At 44.5% G+C, this 19,152-nt stretch overlaps 1 protein-coding gene across 1 annotated transcript in view; it reads left to right on the top strand.

Annotated features, from left to right (window-relative positions):
• LOC128647949 (thioredoxin-like) overlaps positions 1–18,867 on the top strand; it is a 41,741-nt gene extending 22,874 nt beyond the window's left edge. The window contains exon 5 of the mRNA XM_053700629.1: positions 18,590–18,867. Within this exon, the coding sequence (XP_053556604.1) occupies positions 18,590–18,661 (72 nt within the window). The 3' untranslated portion in view covers positions 18,662–18,867. The remainder of the gene's footprint in view (positions 1–18,589) is intronic.
• Positions 18,868–19,152: the final 285 nt, after the last annotated feature.

Raw genomic sequence — 19,152 nt, 5'->3', positions numbered from 1 at the left:
TGTGTGTGTGCTGTACGTGGGTTGTGTATGAGAGTGTGTGGGGTGTGTGTTGTATAAGAGTGTGTGTGTTGTATGAGTGTGTGTTTGTTATATGAGAGTGTGTGTGTGTGGTATGTGTGTTGTATGAGTGTGCTATATGAAAGTGTGTGTGTGTGCTGTATGAGAGAGTGTGTGTTATATGAAAGTATGTGTGTATGTTGTAAGAGAGTGTATGGGGTGAGTGTGTGTTATATGAAAGTGTGTGTATTGTAAGAGAGTGTATAAGGTGAGTGTGTGTTATATGAAAGTGTGTGTGTGTTGTAAGAGAGTGTATGGGGTGAGTGTGTGTTATATGAAAGTGTGTGTGTTGTAAGAGAGTGTATGGGGTGAGTGTGTGTTATATGAAAGTGTGTGTGTGTGTGTGTGTGTGTTGTAAGAGAGTGTATGGGGTGAGTGTGTGTTATATGAAAGTGTGTGTGTTGTATGAGTGTGCTATATGAAAGTGTGTGTGTGTGCTGTATGAGAGAGTGTGTGGTATATGAAAGTATGTGTGTATGTTGTAAGAGAGTGTATGGGGTGAGTGTGTGTTATATAAAAGTGTGTGTGTGTTGTAAGAGAGTGTATGGGGTGAGTGTGTGTAATATGAAAGTGTGTGTGTATGTGTGTGTTGTAAGAGAGTGTACGGGGAGAGTGTGTGTTGTAAGAGAGTGTATGGGGGGAGTGTGTGTTATATGAAAGTGTGTGTGTTGTAAGAGAGTGTATGGGGTGAGTGTGTGTTATATGAAAGTATGTGTGTGTTGTAAGAGAGTGTATGGGGGGAGTGTGTGTTATATGAAAGTGTGTGTGTATGTGTGTGTTGTAAGAGAGTGTATGGGGAGAGTGTGTGTTATATGAAAGTGTGTGTATATGTGTGTGTTGTAAGAGAGTGTACGGGGAGTGTGTGTGTTATATGAGAGTGTGTGTTGTAAGAGAGTGTATGGGGGGAGTGTGTGTTATATGAAAGTGTGTGTGTTGTAAGAGAGTGTATGGGGTGAGTGTGTGTTATATGAAAGTGTGTGTGTGTGTGTGTGTTGTAAGATAGTGTATGGGGGGAGTGTGTGTTATATGAAAGTGTGTGTGTTGTATGAGTGTGCTATATGAAAGTGTGTGTGTGTGCTGTATGAGAGAGTGTGTGGTATATGAAAGTATGTGTGTATGTTGTAAGAGAGTGTATGGGGTGTGTGTGTGTTATATAAAAGTGTGTGTGCGTTGTAAGAGAGTGTATGGGGTGAGTGTGTGTTATATGAAAGTGTGTGTGTGTTGTAAGAGAGTGTATGGGGTGAGTGTGTGTTATATGAAAGTGTGTGTGTTGTAAGAGAGTGTATGGGGAGAGTGTGTGCTATATGAAAGTGTGTGTGTGTTGTAAGAGAGTGTATGGGGGAGTGTGTGTTATATGAAAGTGTGTGTGTTGTAAGAGAGTGTATGGGGGGGAGTGTGTGTTATATGAAAATGTGTGTGTGTTGTAAGAGAGTGTATGGGGGGAGTGTGTGTTATATGAAAGTGTGTGTGTATGTGTGTGTTGTAAGAGAGTGTATGGGGTGAGAAACATGGGCCCTCAAGCTCCATACGGAGCTTGATAAATGGGCCCCCAAGTACAAAAATTGGGTCCCAAAGGTATGTGGTATCATGGTACTGGGTCTTGGGGGAAAAAGTTTGAAGAACCCTGATATAGATAACACTGAGCTGACTCTCGTTGAATCGTGAGTGATCACTGATTGGCTAAATTCAAGTATGCACACACCTCTGAGATAAGGGGGATTGGTGCAAAGCATTAGAATCAAGGTAATCACAGATTATTTAGCATTGTATTGGGAAAGGATAACTATGCTTTAATTGCAATACTAAATGTACTGTTTGTCACATAACATAATGCTAATATTGGGCTTTTAGAAATCCATGTGACTGAAGCTTAGGTGCACAGTTACTTACAAAACAGAAATGATTCACTGGCACTATGTGGGTAATTGGAAGATCACGCTATGGGGACATGACGGCATGATTTGTTTGTATGAGTGGAATCAGTGCTGCGGTTATGGTCTCCATTGATTTGGGAGTCCAACTCCATTGCAGTTTATGTTAATGTGGTGATATAACTAGTATTGACCTATTTTGGATACTAGCTTTTTAGTTAATCACAATAAAGTGTTAGGTTTTATTATTTGATGAAGATAGTGCGCCAAATCTCTCATTCCATATCTCGTTTCTCCTTATCCCTTTTTCTTCTATATTTCCTTTTATCAGTTGAATTTGATAAGTGCACAGTTACTTACCAGTTTTTCCTGATCCTCACTGACACATAGGGCTCAATTTATCACTCAAGAGGCGCTCAGGGGCATACATATTTGCCCCTGTCCGCCCCAGCTCTCCTCTGGTGGGCAGTAATCTGCTGCCAGAATTAAACATTGTACACAAGCGCTGCTTCTTGGGTGGTAACTAGCCATAGAGCAAGTTATTATGCTATTGTTCGTTTCTAGGTTGAGCGCTTTTCTCTTTTAATTTATGCAAATTATGACACTTGGAGAAGTCTCCCTAAGTGTGATGCGGGAATCCAGACGTGGACCCGTTGCTCAGTGTGCCTAGAGGGATATGGCTGCACCTCACTGACGAGGCCCACAATAGGCCGAAACGTACGTCTGGGGTTTTGCTGTTTCTCTCATTCAGAGAAGGATTGCCTGGTATTTCGGGGCTGGACTGTACTGTGAAGTCAGGATCAGACTGATATGCTTCTGGAGAGTTCTTCTCTGTGAAAGGCACATGTTGAGCAAAAAGAGGCTGCTTCTTGGGTGGTAACTAGCCATAGAACAAGCTATTATACTATTGTTCGTTCCCAGGTTGAGCCCTTCTCTCTTTTAATTTATGCTATTTTGTGCTCGCCTGCGATCCCACTACCTACCCACACACAGCAAATCAAGCACAGTCCGGAGCTGTCAATCTCCCTGGTTGGACGAGGAGAAGAGGGTAGGAAAGCAGCGGTCTCATGCCCGCTGCTTGATAAATCGTGACTGTAGGTTCTCTTATGAGAACCTGCAGTCATAGGGAGGAGAAGGGCTTCATAAATCAAGCCCATAGTGATGTCCAGTGCATGAACGATGCAGTAGAATTACATAATTAACAAGTGCATAATAAAAAGACAATGCAAAAACACTCTGAGAAATTAATTTTTTCTCTCATATTCCAAACCCTCTGTATCATGTAACAGACATCAGCCAATCACAGACTAGTATACATATACCATGTGACCTTGTGCACATGCTCAGTAGGATTTTGTTCCCCAGAAAGTGTGAATATAAAAAGATTGTGCACAATTTGATAATGGAAGTGAATTGGAAAGTGTCTTAAAACTGCATGCTCTGTCTGATTTATAAAAGGTTATTTTGACTTGAGTGTCCCATTTAACTAACTCCTTTGCAATGCAACACTCAGTTAACAGTACACTGATTCAAATGTAAGGTCACAGCATTTCTCAATAGACCCCTGCCATTACCCCAACTGCACCTTAAAGTATCCCTTACTGTCCCAACAAGTGAACTAATTAATTGGTTCATGAACTAGTCCAGTTAAACGAACCATCATAAATGAACTGATTCATCAAGTTGAATCAGACTTCCCATCTCTACTGACACACTGAACTGTGAACTGAAAGTACTAGTAGCTGGTGGCCTGGAGCTCCTCCTCCTGTAGATAGGTCATCAAAGCCTGACTAGCTAGGGGAGGAGCAGGCTGATCTGTAAGGGGGAGAATTCATGCTTAAAGGGACAGTATACACCATTTTTCATATAACTGTATGTAATAGACACTACTATAAAGAAGAATATGCACAGATACTGATCTAAAAATCAAGTATAAACCTTTTAAAAACTTAGAAGCTCCAAATTTTGCACTGTTGAGAAAATTAAGTGGAACACTTAGCGAAAGGGGCTGGGTGCAGATACTCTCCCCCCACTTCATATGAAAAGACAGATTAGGCAAACAGGAGCCAGCAGTTGTCTGTAAATGCACATATACATCTGACACTTTGAGGCTTGGGTAGGAGTCTGAAACCAGCACAATGTTAATAAAAAAATAAGCAAAACTAGGGGGGCGAGACCAAGCCGCGGCCATGATAGGATGCATAATTATGTAGCTCTGATCTCTATGTGAAGAATCAGAGGTTTATCTCGTTATATTTTTTGGCTTCCTACATAATAATTTTGCCTTCTTCTCAAGCAGCCAAATCTGATTCTGGAGATACTATTCTTGCTACGATTCATTCAAGCAGACGATCCAATCAGGATAACTGAAAGCGGAACACTGCGGCCCACCTCACAGTACCATCTACCCCCCCTCTCCCGGTTTGAGGGCTTACCAGGTTGAGTGGTGTTTATCTGTTAAATCTAATACAGGGTGAAGCAGACATTAACCGGATAATACCCTATTTATTTATTTATACATGGAGGACTGCTACTCACAGATACATGCGCTCTTGGAAGACTTGGAGTATCGGAGGGGCTGTAACTTTAACAATCTCTCACATATCATAAGAGCCGACAGAGAGAAGGAAAACAATGACAAGATCAAGATAGCAGACAGTGAGAGTGACAACCCACTACATGAAGCCTCAAATGACAGCGAAAACCTTTCTCATCTCGAGACGAACCTCAAACTTGTGATAAGTGAACTACCAACGATGCAGGGAATTGTCTCCCCTTCTGTAAAGCCCACGATCCTCTGGGGTCGACCCAGATCCTAACCCACCGCTTGGTCCTGTGACATGACTGCAGAGTTCATTCCGTCAGAGGCCCGGGTTGGAGTGGCCGGCCACCGGGCACGTGATGACACACAGTGGGAACGAAAATCTACTCAGAATCACACAAGAAGAGCGGAAGCTCTGATACCCATAAAACATGGTTTACATACTGTCCTACAATTCTTGCTGCCTTGTGACCAGTGGACTCTTCCTCACCTACAATCTTACTGCAATTTGTTTGGCTTCTTCTTCTGCCGATTGCCCAGCTCAGCTTTATTATCAAAGAGAGGAGTGGGATTACTATATCACCATTAGTACTTTGGTTGTTGTGAGGTACCTGGTTACCCACTTTTTGAGTTTCTACTATGTTTGCATATATGTTTTACCCTGTTTTATCCTCTTGCTGAAATGAACCCATGGTTTCATTGCCTTTTTGTTCTTTATAATGTGATATTGGTTTTCTGTGTGCCTTCTCTCATGTTTTACCTATCTTATTAAGGGTGATTTGAAGCATTTATGATTATGTAGATGGTTACTTGCAGGCATCTAATAGGGAGTTACCCAGACTTACATATACTAGACAAGCTTAAGTATTTTTACTCATTTGGTTAATAAAATCCCAACTGCTCTTTTTGCTAACTAAACAATAGGGGTTTGTGACATTGAGGAGGAAGCATACAGTTAGCTGGTGTTAGTGGATAGTAGGCTCATATGTGGTATGATAATTTGACTTTACTTAAGAAGGTTTTATTCCATACAAGAATACGATCTTTATGTTGTCTCGTTATCTCTATTCTGTGACAACCCTATACGCTAACATTACCCGCAATCTCATCAGTGCCATGTGTATCTCCCCACTCGATCAAGTCATATTTATATTAACCCTATAACCCCAATCATATGCTACCACACGTCAAACTTTTACTCATAGCTCACTATCAATAATACTGGGTTTTCCTTTTATAATGTTATATATCCCATTACCTCAAATGTCTACCCCTCTACCTGACAGTTAGATTTAGCCAAATGGTGCACACTATTTAGCTAAATCATGCACACAATTTATAAATAATTATAATCATGCTATTCCACCTAAAAGGGACAGTATACACTACATTTTTCTTTGCATAACTGTTTTGCAGATGATCCATTTATACAATCCACCTGGGAGTTTTTTTTGTAACAATGTATAGTTTTGCTTATTTTTTTTTATTAACATTGTGCTGGTTTCAGACTCCTACCCAAGCCTCAAAGTATCAGATGTATATGTGCGTTTACAGACCACTGCTGGCTCCTGTTTGACTAATCTGTCTTTTCATATGCAGAGACGGGGGAGGAAAGTATCTGCACCCAGCCCTTTTCGCTGGGTGTTCCAGCTAATTTTCTCAACAGTGCAAAATTTGGAGCTTCTAAGTTTTTAAAAGGTTTTATACTTAATTTTTAGATCAGTATCTGTGCATATTCTTCTTTATAGTAGTGTCTATTACATGCAGTTATATGAAAATTGGTCTATACTGTCCCTTTAAGCATGAATTTTCCCCCTTGCAGATTAGTCTGCTCCTCCCCTAGCTAGTCATGCTTTGATGACCTATCTACAGGAGGAGGAGCTCCCGGCCACCAGCTACTAGTTTGTTCAGTTCAGTGTGTCAGTAGAGATGGGAAGTCTGATTCATCTTTATGAATAGGTTCATTTCGGATAGTTCATTTAACTGAACTAGTTCATGAACCAATTAATCAATTCACTTGTTGGGCACGTGATGCATGAGGGACGAGCCTCAGATTGTCCTATTACGGATGCTCGAACAATCCGATTCCTGACTCCTGAATTACTGTCCAACTCGTCCTGACACTCAATGCAGCGTTACATCTATTTCTTACTCATATCATATGGATAACCAGTCTTTTGTTGTACATGAAAAACCAGGGCAAATACATAGAACATGGTGCATATATTGTGTGGGTTCCAACACAATGCATAGAACAGAGTATGCTGCAATTTATACTGTTGTATTTGCCTAATAGTTGCATATCTTACAAAAGACTGGTTATCCATGATCATACACAAGGAAGTGATACCCACTTTATTTACCTAAATGGTATTATAATAAATTTACATTAACACAATAACTATTATCCCAGAGCTCCACAGCAATATTAATGGGGTTAATTTAGGAGCAGCTAGGGTTAACAGGGATCCTTAGGGTTACGTTATGGTGAGGAGTATATATAGTAAGGGGCAGTAAGGGATATTTTAAGGTGCAGTTAGAGGGAATGGCAGGGGTCTATTGAGAACTGCTGTGACCTTATATTTGAATCAATGCACTGTTAACTGAGTGTTTCATTGCAAAGGAGTTAGTTAAATGGGGCACTCAAGTCAAAATAACCTTTTATGATTCAGACAGAGCATGCAGTTTTAAGACACTTTCCAAGTTACTTCTATTATCAAATTGTGTACAGTCTTTTTATATTCACACTTTCTGGGGAATAAAAATCCTACTGAGCATGTGCACAAGCTCACATGGTATACGTATACTAGTCTGTGATTGGCTGATGTCTGTTACATGATACAGAGGGTTTGGAATATGAGAGAAAAAAATTATTTGTCAGAAAAAAATCTACTGCTAATTTGAAATTCAGTGTAGATGTTTTTGCATTGTCTTTTTATCATGAACTATGGGCTTGATTTATGAAGCCCTTCTCCTCCCTATGACTGCAGGTTCTCATAAGAGAACCTACAGTCACAATTTATCAAACAGCAGCCATGAGACCGCTGCTTTCCTACCCTCTTCTCCTTGTCTGACCAGGGAGATTGACTTCTTCTGCCTGCGCGTGATTGGCTGTGTGTGGGTAGGTAGCGGGATCGCAGGCAAGTGCACAATAGCGCTCGTGTGCAATGTTTAATTCTGGCAGCATATTGCTGCCCAACAGAGGAGAGCTGGGGCGGACAGGGGCAAATATATACGCCCCTTGAGTAATAAATTGAGCCCTATGTGTCAGTGAGGATCAGAACAAACTGGTAAGTAACTGTGCACTTATCAAATTCAACTGATAAAAGGAAATATAGAAGAAAAAGGGATAAGGAGAAACAATATATGGAATGAGAGATTTGGCGCACTATCTTCATCATATAATAAAACCTAACACTTTATTGTGATTAACTAAAAAGCTAGTATCCAAAATAGGTCAATAATAGTTATATCACTAGTCCACTCTGACAGAAATTAAACTAGGATATAAGAAATGATACATTAACATAAACTGCAATGAAGTTGGACTCCCAAATCGATGGAGACCATAACCGCAGCACTGATTCCACTCATACAAACAAATCATGCCGTCATGTCCCCATAGCGTGATCTTCCAATTACCCACATAGTGCCAGTGAATCATTTCTGTTTTGTAAGTAACTGTGCACCTAAGCTTCAGTCACATGGATTTCTAAAAGCCCAATATTAGCATTATGTTATGTGACAAACAGTACATTTAGTATTGCAATTAAAGCATAGTTATCCTTTCCCAATACAATGCTAAATAATCTGTGATTACCTTGATTCTACTGCTTTGCACCAATCCCCCTTATCTCAGAGGTGTGTGCATACTTTAATTTAGCCAATCAGTGATCACTCACAATTCAACGAGAGTCAGCTCAGTGTTATCTATATCAGGGTTCTTCAAACTTTTTCCCCCAAGACCCAGTGCCATGATACCACATACCTTTGGGACCCAATTTTTGTACTTGGGGGCCCATTTATCAAGCTCCGTATGGAGCTTGAGGGCCCATGTTTCTCACCCCATACACTCTCTTACAATACACACATACACACACACTTTCATATAACACACACTCCCCCCCCATACACTCTCTTACAATACACACACACTTTCATATAACACACACTCCCCCCCATACACTCTCTTACAACACACACACACTTTCATATAACACACACTCACCCCATACACTCTCTTACAACACACACATACATACACACACACACACTTTTATATAACACACACTCACCCCATACACTCTCTTACAACACACACACTTTCATATAACACACACTAACCCCATACACTCTCTTACAACATACACACACACTTTCATATAACACACACTCTCTCATACAGCACACACACACACTTTCATATAGCACACTCATACAACACACATACCACACACACACTCTCATATAACAAACACACACTCATACAACACACACCCCACACACACACTCATACACAACCCACACACAGCACACACACAATCTCATACAATAAACCACACACACACCTACAACACACACACAAGCCACAACCCAGTACACATGGTGTTGTGGCCCAGTAATGGGTCCTGACCCGTGGTTTGAAGAACCCTGATCTATATGGTACACATTAACTAGCTTTTGTCTTGCTGTGAAAAACTTATAAAATGCTATTGATTTTAGTTCTTATAAATTATATTAATATAACAATGTTAGTTGTGCAAAGCTGGGGAATGTGTAGTAAAGGCGCAATCTATCTTTTTACACAATAAAACATTTGACGTAGACTGTCCCTTTAAACTTTACATTGCACTCAGACAGATATCTCAATGTAAACAACACATTTTGCAGCTATACTGCTTTGGGATCTAATCCCTATATTTTGTATAAGCTTTGCAATGTACAGCATTGTGTGTACAATAACATAGGCTTCCATGATTCTATTGTGCACAGTAACAACATTAAGGGATTACCAACTTGAAGTCTGGAGAAATGCTAAGCTATGTTTTGTTACAATGTTGCATTTGGAGAGGCGGTGTCTGTTCTTACCTTTATAGGGTCCTGCAGCAGTGAATTCAGCCTCTTTCGGTTTCCAGACTTCAAGGAGAAGGTTTTGAAGTTTTGCTGCAAAGAGTGGAGCATGGAGAGATCCAGAAGGAAATCTGTGCCTCCCAAGCGTTACATGGAGGTGGTGGAGCTGTCTGCCAGGAAGAAGGGACCTGCAAAGCAAAGACAGGAACCTGAGTCTGATGATTTGGTACCCCCCACACCCCAGAAGTCCCCACCAGCCAGGCGTTTCAATAAGGGGAAGGGGAAGAAAGGGAGTGGGTTGGGGGATGGAGGCCCTAGTTTGCAGGCCCAAGGTGAGGGGGCCCTAGAGGGATCGCCCAATGTGGATGTTCAGGCCCAGAGGTCAGGGGAGGCAGACAGGGAGAATCTAGGTGGGCCCAGTGGGGGCCACGAGGTATCGCAGGGTATGAAGGGCTCACTGGGACCAGGCATCATTGACCAGTTTGCAGCCTTGCCGCCGGAAGCCATGGCGGCGGTCCTGGCCTTAGCACAGTCCTTATCAGGGAGGGCCACGGTGGCCCATGCGCAGGGCTAGGGGGCCGTTGTGGTGGCCGGCGGTGAGGTAGGGGGAGAGCGGCCTATTGCAGAGTGCGCAGCGGTTACGGCTCCCTCTGATGGCGGCTCACGCGAGAACTCCTCCTCCGAGATTTCGTCTGAGGAGGAGGAGGAGAGTAGCGGCCGCCATCTTGGGAGCAGGAAGGAGACACCCTCACGCGACCGGAGCTCCACAGGTAACTTGGGGAGACTACCGGTCGCGGGAGGGGCAGCAGCAGGGCCCGTGGTGTGTGAGAGGGGGCACTTACCTCGCACAGCGGAGGTGGTGGGCCCGAGTGGGGCGTGGCAGTTGTGTGGCGCAGATGAGGGGATGTTGGACAGGCCAAGGGCTGGTGCGCATGTGCAAGCAGGTGTGAATCCCGGTCAGGTGCGAAGGGATCCTGAGGTGATAATGAGATCGGATGTGAGGTCTAGCACTAGCACACAGGCGCAGGCACAATTGAATGTATGTTTTGGGCAGAGGCCTCAGGAGTCTGCGGCGGCAAGTGAGAGGGGCACATATAGAGGACATATGGGGATTTTTGGCAATTGAGGCACAAATGGTGGCACGTATGGATGAAGGTGTGTTGAGGGGCCGAACGGGGCCTATAGAGAGAGATGATAGGCCAATGTATAGGTCAGATCTACCACTCGGTTCTCAAGCCAGGTATGGTCAGCATGGGGGGTGGGCCCATGCGGGGATAACGCATGGTTATCAGCAGTCAAGCCAGGTTGTGACTGGTGAACGTTTGAGACCGGGTAATATGGAGCGTGACAGGCAGTATGATATGGCGCACACGCAAAGAGGAGTGAATGAGGACACAATTAGAAGGGCAGTAGAAGCGGCACTGCGTGAGGTTCAGGAGGCTAGGCCCCTGCCTGGGTTTAGTGCTCACGCCCAGGAGGTGGCACGGCAGGAACAGGCTATTAGGAGTGCTGTGGCTAGAGCTTTGGGCATGCAAGAGAGAGAAGGGGGGGAGAGGATGGGTGCTTCTGTTGATGCACCTCCTGTAGACCGGAGTACTCGCCAAGTTGTTTTGTCCCAGCAGGTGCCGGAACAGTCGACAGCAAGAATGGATTCGGGATCAAATAGCGCCCTGGTGGTGGCAAGGCCCAGCAACAGTCAATTGGGTGCAGCACAGCAGGGGCCAGCAGGAGCAGAGATGACAGGAGATGGTGAGTGCAATGCACCTGACAGTATGCACACTGACACAGGGTCTTCCACGAGTGGGTCTGGTTCTGACAGTGGGGAGGATCTAGGCCTAGTGGGAAAGGGGCAGCGCAGAATGTTCAGATGGATAAAGAAGATGGCGTCTGCGCAGGCTAAGAACAGGACAGGGGTTAAAAGCCAGGCAATGGAGGTTCAAGGGTCACAGGGACCAGGGGGCTCTATGGCTCCGGCGGGCCCGGTGCCCCGTAAGGTAGCGGCGCAGGGGGATACTTACCCCTGTTTAGTACACTCACTTTACGGACATCTAAAGCAGAAGGTCGTAAAGAAGATTCAGGAGGGTAAATACATTAATGTGTTTGACCTCTCCCTTGATGCTTATAGGGGAAAAGAGAGGGCGGCTGATGGGTCGGGCCCTAAGAGGGTGCGTAGGGCGGAGACATACGAGGAATGGCTTAAATGCTTCCGTGTCTTGGCCGCTTGCTACGTAGACAGGTGGCCCTTGCAGGGGCACAACCTGTTTAAGTACCAGGAGACGGTGGAGGATATCCACACGAGGTTTAAGGAAGGCGCATGGCGGGAGTACGACATGGCCTTCAGGAGAAAGATGGTGGGTAACCCCTTGCTGCATTTTGGCACTCAGGACATGCACCTGTGGTCAAAACTGGGGCTGGAGGGAGGTTCACCCTCCCCGGTGGCGGCACGCCAGACGCAGCAACGCCAGGGGGCACGGCTCGGTAGACGGGGTAGGGAATGTTGGAAATTCCAAGATAAGCAGTGTGACAGGGGGAGTAACTGCTCCTTTCGTCACATATGCAAATTTTGCGCGGAACCACACCCAGGAGCTGAGTGTGGAAAAAGGAGAGAGCAGGGTCAGATCAAACCGGCTCCTAAGCCTGGAGTTACGGTCAAGGGCCCCAACCCCGCTTAGGTTGTCGGCCATGCTGATATGGCTGGCTAACTACCCTGACCGGGAGGCGGCAGAATTGCTCAGGTCGGGGTTGGAAGGGGGGTTTCACATTCCAATTACTGGGATGGTCAGGGGTTCGGCGATGCACAGGAACCTCAAAACAGCCTACGAATTCCCGCATGTAGTGAGGGAAAAATTGGCTAAGGAAGTCACATTGGGCAGGGTCTCTGGCCCATTCGCGGATTGCCCATTGGGAGATCTGGTGATCTCGCCATTGGGGGTCGTACCAAAAAAGGAGGAAGGGAAGTTCAGGTTGATACACCACCTGTCCTTTCCGAGGGGGAGTTCGGTCAATGACGCAATCGACCCAGAGTTAAGTTCGGTACATTATCAATCATTTGATAAGGCGCTGGATGTTGTTCGGGCATGCGGTTCAGGTGCGCTCTTAGCGAAACTGGACATCGAGTCAGCATTTCGACTGCTGCCCTTGCATCCCTTGGCCTTCAGACTGATGGGCATGAAGTTTGAGGGTGCATATTATGTAGATCGTTGCTTGCCGATGGGGTGCTCCCTGTCTTGCTCGCTGTTCGAATGCTTCAGCTCTTTCCTCCATTGGGTGGTATACAAGGCTTCAGGGGGGGGAGCATTGGCCCACTACCTTGATGATTTCTTATTGGTAGGGAGAGCAGGTTCGACAGAGTGTGAACAGCTCATGGGCATTATGCAGGATATGATGAAGCGTTTTGGCATCCCGCTTGCGGACGATAAAACACAGGGCCCGTGCACGTGTCTCACTTTCTTGGGAATTGAAATCGACACGGTGCTGGAGATATGCAGGTTACCAATGGAGAAGGTGACGCGTATGCGTATGAGGTGAAGGAAGACCTGGCGGTCTGGGATCATTTCCTTCAGAGTTTTAATGGGGTGTGCTTATGGAGACAGCCGTCGGTGCCGAACCGTTTGCTGAACCTGTTCACGGACGCAGCGGGCGGCTTTGGTTATGGGGCATATTTGGATGGGGAATGGAGCGCAGCTCCGTGGCCTCGGGAGTGGGTGGCGTCAGGTTACATAAAAAACCTGACTTTGTTAGAGCTATTCCCCATCGTTGTGGCTTTTGAAATCTGGGGAGAGAAGTTAGCCAATAGGTCGGTGGTGTTCTGGACAGACAACATGAGTGTGGTGTACGCCATTAACAGGTTGTCCGCGTCATCACCAGCAGTCGTGTGCTATCTGAGGCACTTGGTGTTGCGCTGCTTACAGCGTAACATTCACTTCACCGCCAAACACGTCCCGGGAGTGCATAGCGTTATCGCTGATGCACTCTCTCGATTTAAATGGGGGCAGTTTAGGGAAGCAGCTCCCATGGTGGCGGTTGAGGGTCTAATGTGCCCAATTTTTCTTTGGCAGTTATTGAAGATTGGGCAAGCATCTTACCGTTAGTTAAGGCATCTTTGGCGCCCAGGACGTGGTCGGCATACAGGAGCCACTGGAGCAGCTGGGAAGCTTTCTGTCTACAAAAGGGCGTGCAGGTACAAAGGGCCACTAGGGTGCAGATTTTAGACTGGTTGGCGCAGCTGAGGCGTGACGGGGTCAGTAGGGCCGGTGCGGCAGGGAGACTGTCGGCGGTCGCATTTTTTAACAAAGCTCTGGGTCACGCTGACCACTCTGGAGCCTTTCTGGTTAGGAAGGTGTTGAAAGGGTGGGGAAGGGTGGCTCCCCGGCCGAAGGACCGAAGGGAGCCTATAACACAGGACAGGCTGAGGCTGTTAGCCTTGAGCGTGGCTTTTGTGTGTAAATCTGAATATGAGAGCCTGTTGTTTAGGGCAGCTTTTGCTGTGGCATTTGCGGGAGCGCTCCGAGTGGGGGAGCTCGTGGCTTCTTCTAAGGTGAAAGGCTCAGGGGGTGTACGGTTGGAGCACGTCCGGGTGACGGACGGGGGCCTTCTATTGTTCGTGCCAAGGTCAAAAACTGACCAAGAAGGCAGGGGAGCATGGTTGCCACTTACAAAGCAGGATTGTGTTGACAGTTGTCCGGTCAGTTGCGTTGAACAATACCTGTCGGCGCGACCGGCGGAAGGTGAGCTGTTTTTCTTACATGAGGACGGGTCAGCATTGTCCGCGTTCCAATTCCGTAGGGTGCTCACTAAGGCGACTGAGAAAGCGGGGTTGGACCCCAAAAGGATCGCCCCGCATTCATTCAGAATAGGCGCAGTGACCAGCGCAGAATTGCCTCCCAGCAGCGGAGATTAAACGTCTCGGTAGATGGAAGTCTACACAATATAGGACATACATTAGACCGACAAAGGGGCAAAATTAGTAGCAGTTCTGGGCTGGGAGTCACTGGTGGCTGGGGTTCTTTATTTGGTCAAATTTGGCGGGTTAGTTCATGATGGTGTACTCTGTTTTTAACAGGTGTTGTAAATGAGAAAGCCCCGACAGTTTGCGTGTGGATTGTAGGGCAATCATACGTCCACTGGGCTCACATCAGGGCGCTGCGGTCGCTGGAGGGACAGCAGCTTGGATTCCCAACATCCAAGGCAAGCTTCCGGTGGTTAGGGCGCAGGGGATTGTTGTGGGCTGATTTGCCGGCGCTCTTGCAGGACGCGCACAGAAGGTGGGGGCGGCCTAACATTTTAGTGCTTCACCTCGGGGGGAATGATTTGGGGGCACTGCCCGCATTGGACCTGATTCAAAGAATGTCAGCATATGTGCATTGGGTGCACACTTGGTTGAAGGAGGTGACGGTGGGGTGGTCGAATGTGGTTGCTAGACTGCATTGGAGACACATTGTCACTCAGAAGGCTGCGTATAACGTGCGCAAAAAGGTGAACAGGGAGATGGGAAGGACGGTCACGGGCTTGGGGGGTTTCGTGATCAGGTACAAAACTATAACGGCCGACAAAAAGGACCTATTTAGACCTGATGGTGTCCACCTGACGGACGTTGGGCTGGATATCTTTCTAAAGGACATCAGGGGAGCCCTATTGAGGGTTATTGCATAAAGTTCAGAAATATGGTTATGTGATTGCTGTTATTATTGTTATTATTGTTACTGTTATTGTAGTTGTTTAAGTAATAGGTGCCTGTTGGTTAGCTTGGCGGCAAGAGTTCGCCTGGCTCTTTTGGCGGGTGGTCAATGCCCTGGGGAGCGGGCACAAGGAGAGAAGAGTGACGGTCCAAAAAGAAGGGAGGGGTTATGCCCGCCAGGCGCCTGTCTGGGGGTGCCCTCCCTCGCGAATGTGGGCCGAAGATCTCTCACCATCACAACCCTCTCTGAGTGTCATTGGGCGTGTCAGCCGGGTGTCACGCTGCAGGTATCGGAAGGGGCCTTGACCATCTGCTAGTAGGGGCTAGGATAGGGAGAGATGCCACCAACGTTGATTCATTACGAACTTGTTGCCAAGTTTTGATTAGGTTGATTAAGTGCATAAGCGTAATTAGAGTAACGCTTAGGCACTAGTTAAAGCATTTATTTAATAAACGTGGACCGTGACCGGTTCTTTCTCCCAACAATGGTGTGTGTTGTCTTATTTATTTAGATAAGCATTACAGTTTGGAGGACGGAATAGGGGGTTTAGACCTTATGATAGTGGAAGGCCCTCTAGTGGGCCAGTAACAACATTAAGGGATTACCAACTTGAAGTCTGGAGAAATGCTAAGCTATGTTTTGTTACAATGTTGCATTTGGAGAGGCGGCGTCTGTTCTTACCTTTATAGGGTCCTGCAGCAGTGAATTCAGCCTCTTTCGGTTTCCAGACTTCAAGGAGAAGGTTTTCCCGCCCACCCGTCCCATGGAAGAAGCGAATGGCGGCAAAGAAGCGGCTGAGTAGGGTAAGCCGACTCGGCAGGGGTAGGTTTAATTGAGCTAACCTGCAGTAAGACCGAGTCTTTAATATAGCCATCCACCCCTGGCAGTTGGGTTGTACGATTCTGTTGGCAGGGGTCGCCTTACTGGGTTGGTTGGATATGCCTCAGCAGGCGGGTGGTCAATGCCCTGGGGAGCGGGCACAAGGAGAGAAGAGTGATGGTCCAAAAAGAAGGGAGGGGTTATGCCCGCCAGGCGCCTGTCTGGGGGTCCCCTCCCTCGCGAATGTGGGCCGAAGATCTCTCACCATCACAACTCTCTCTGAGTGCCATTGGGCGTATCAGCCGGGTGTCACGCTGCAGGTATCGGAAGGGGACTTGACCATCTGCTAGTAGGGGCTAGGATAGGGAGAGATGCCGCCAACGTTGATTCATTACGAACTTGTTGCCAAGTTTTGATTAGGTTGATTAAGTGCATAAGCGTAATTAGAGTAACGCTTAGGCACTAGTTAAAGCGTTTATTTAATAAACGTGGACCGTGACCGGTTCTTTCTCCCAACAATGGTGTGTGTTGTATTATTTATTTAGATAAGCATTACAGTTTGGAGGACAGAATAGGGGGTTTAGACCTTAATGAAAATGTGTACAGTTCTCACTGCCATTTTATTCTTTAGGTAGTGGAATCAAATTAGATGTTTCTATAGTATTAATAAAAAACGAAATGACTGCTTAAAAAAAGACATCAGAATGTGACAATATTTTAAAGAGAAATGACAGAAAAATATGTATTTGAAATTGTACAATTCATAATTTTTTACAGGGAGCACAACTATTTTGTCTTGAAAAAACAGTTTTTAACCTGAATAATTAACTGATTTCTGTTCAATATATACTTAAAATATAATATAATTTATGTACCCGTATTTCACCTCTAATAATTTAAATATAATTGCATTGTATTGTGAAAGGATAATATGTTTTATGCTAAATGTACTTTTTGTCACATAACATAATGATAATATTGGACTTTTAGAAATCCATGTGGCTGAAGCTACTTACCAGTCTGCCTGTCTCACTATATTAACACACTGGACGCCATGTACTAAATTGCGGGCGGACAGCTTCTTAACTCGCGAAGCTGTCCGCTCGCCTTCGCTACACACGGGCAGCAGATCTATTGATCCGCTTGCCCGTATGTATCATTACACACTCATTGGAGTGTGTAATGCCCACCCCTTAAATCGCGCGACCAATCACACGACTGAAGGGGCTGTCAATCACCGAGAGCTGATCTTACATTGCGGGAAGCAGGCTCGCATATGCGAACCTGCCCCGCAAAGGCTCCGGAGCAGCTTTCGCTGCTTCGTACATGGAGCCCACTGACTGAACGGAAACTGAAAGTGTAGCTGGTGAGCAGGCTGATCATTAAGTGGGAGGATTCATGCTTAAGGTAGAATAGCATGATTTTAAATTGTGCTCACAATTTAGCTAAATCGTGCGCACGATTTAGCTAAATCGTGCTCATGATTTAGCTAAATCGTGAGCACGATTTAACTAGATCATGCGCACGATATAGCTTACTCGTGCGCATGATATAGCTTAATCGTGCGCACGATTTAGCTAAATTGTGAGCATGATTTAACTAAATTGTGCGCACGATATAGGTTAATTGTGCGCACGATACAATAAATCGTGCGCACGATTTAGCTAAATCGTGAGCACAATTTAGCAAAATGTGCTCACGATTTAGCAAAATGTGCTCACGATTTATAAAAAAAATCTTGTGTTACACCTCTGGGGGTCCGTACTAATTATATAAAACAGTATAAAAACTTAAAACAGCATAAACAACTCTCAAATTGTATCTAAAGAGTTTAAAGAGATATTGTAGTTGAATAATGACATGCTCAAATTAAATTGAGTATGTAGTGCAATAAATACAGGCCCTTATTAGTTAGAGTATTCAGGGGTATAACACACAGTCGTAGATTACAAGTGGAGCACAATCAATATATGTGTATGTGTGAAATGTTTTAAAGTAAAGAACTCCATTACTTGAGAGGCAGTTTAGAGCCCCATCATCTTAGCACTCAAGTAATAGCTGCCATGAGTTTTTAGTGCACCCCATAGAAGTCTGTTAAGTGAGGGATTTAATGCACCTGCAATATCAGACTGAAGTTAGAGAATCCTAGACTATTTCTTGAGTGGTAAAATATTATTTTTGACTTGTAATACGAGTTTAAAAATAAATGTGCTATTGATTTAACTTGAGCAATGTTAACGTACAATAGCACTTATATTTTTGTGCTGCACTTGTAATCTTACCCCTATAGTTGTTCTACTGTGAGGATTTAAAAAAAGACATACTCCTGTGCAATGTTACTTTATAATAGTTACATATAAAATGACATAAGCATTTCCCTTAAAAAAAAATATGTGATCTAAAGATTAGAAAGCTTTGGTTTTATTTTACAGCAATCTCAATGCAAAAATTAATTTTATTATTTTTTTTGCGAAAAGTTCACAACTTTAATAAACATTGTTCTTATAATTTTTATTATGAAATAGTTGTCAATCAACAAGTTTCTTTTGCAGGTATATAACTTCAAAGGAGCAAATACACAATTCCTAGAAGCCCGAATCAATGAACTACGACATATTAGCTAATTTGTCTATTTCATATTTGACATTGTTCAATAATGGTTGGCCTTTTAATAATGACAATGTGCAGAAATAGACCTGTACTATTCACACACGGCATCCCCTTATTTTGGAATGAATTGAAAATAAAGTTTTTATTACTGGTAAAATGTATTATGCTTAAAAAGCTGTATTTTTCATCACAATAAAGGACTCAGCTATCTTGTTTCTGACACTTTGTATTTCATATGCAGCTTGCATTTATGGATGCCTCTTATTTTTATCAATATTGACATGCGTATTGATCTCCCTTTAATTTCCAAATCTCCTTATTTTAGTTTCTATTTCTTTTATTTTTTATTTTTTTCTTTAGTGGATTTTTATGAACTCAGCATCATATTTCAGACTATTTTCCATGATTCTCTTAAGAATACTACCAAGAAGAAACATTAAAATAAGTAAGAAGGAGTCTCAATAAGGGTATGGAGTTATGAAGACATATTATTATTATTATTATT

Source organism: Bombina bombina, chromosome 2 (assembly GCF_027579735.1).
Source record: "Bombina bombina isolate aBomBom1 chromosome 2, aBomBom1.pri, whole genome shotgun sequence".
NCBI lineage: Eukaryota > Metazoa > Chordata > Amphibia > Anura > Bombinatoridae > Bombina > Bombina bombina.
This window is presented reverse-complemented; position numbering and strand designations above follow the sequence as displayed.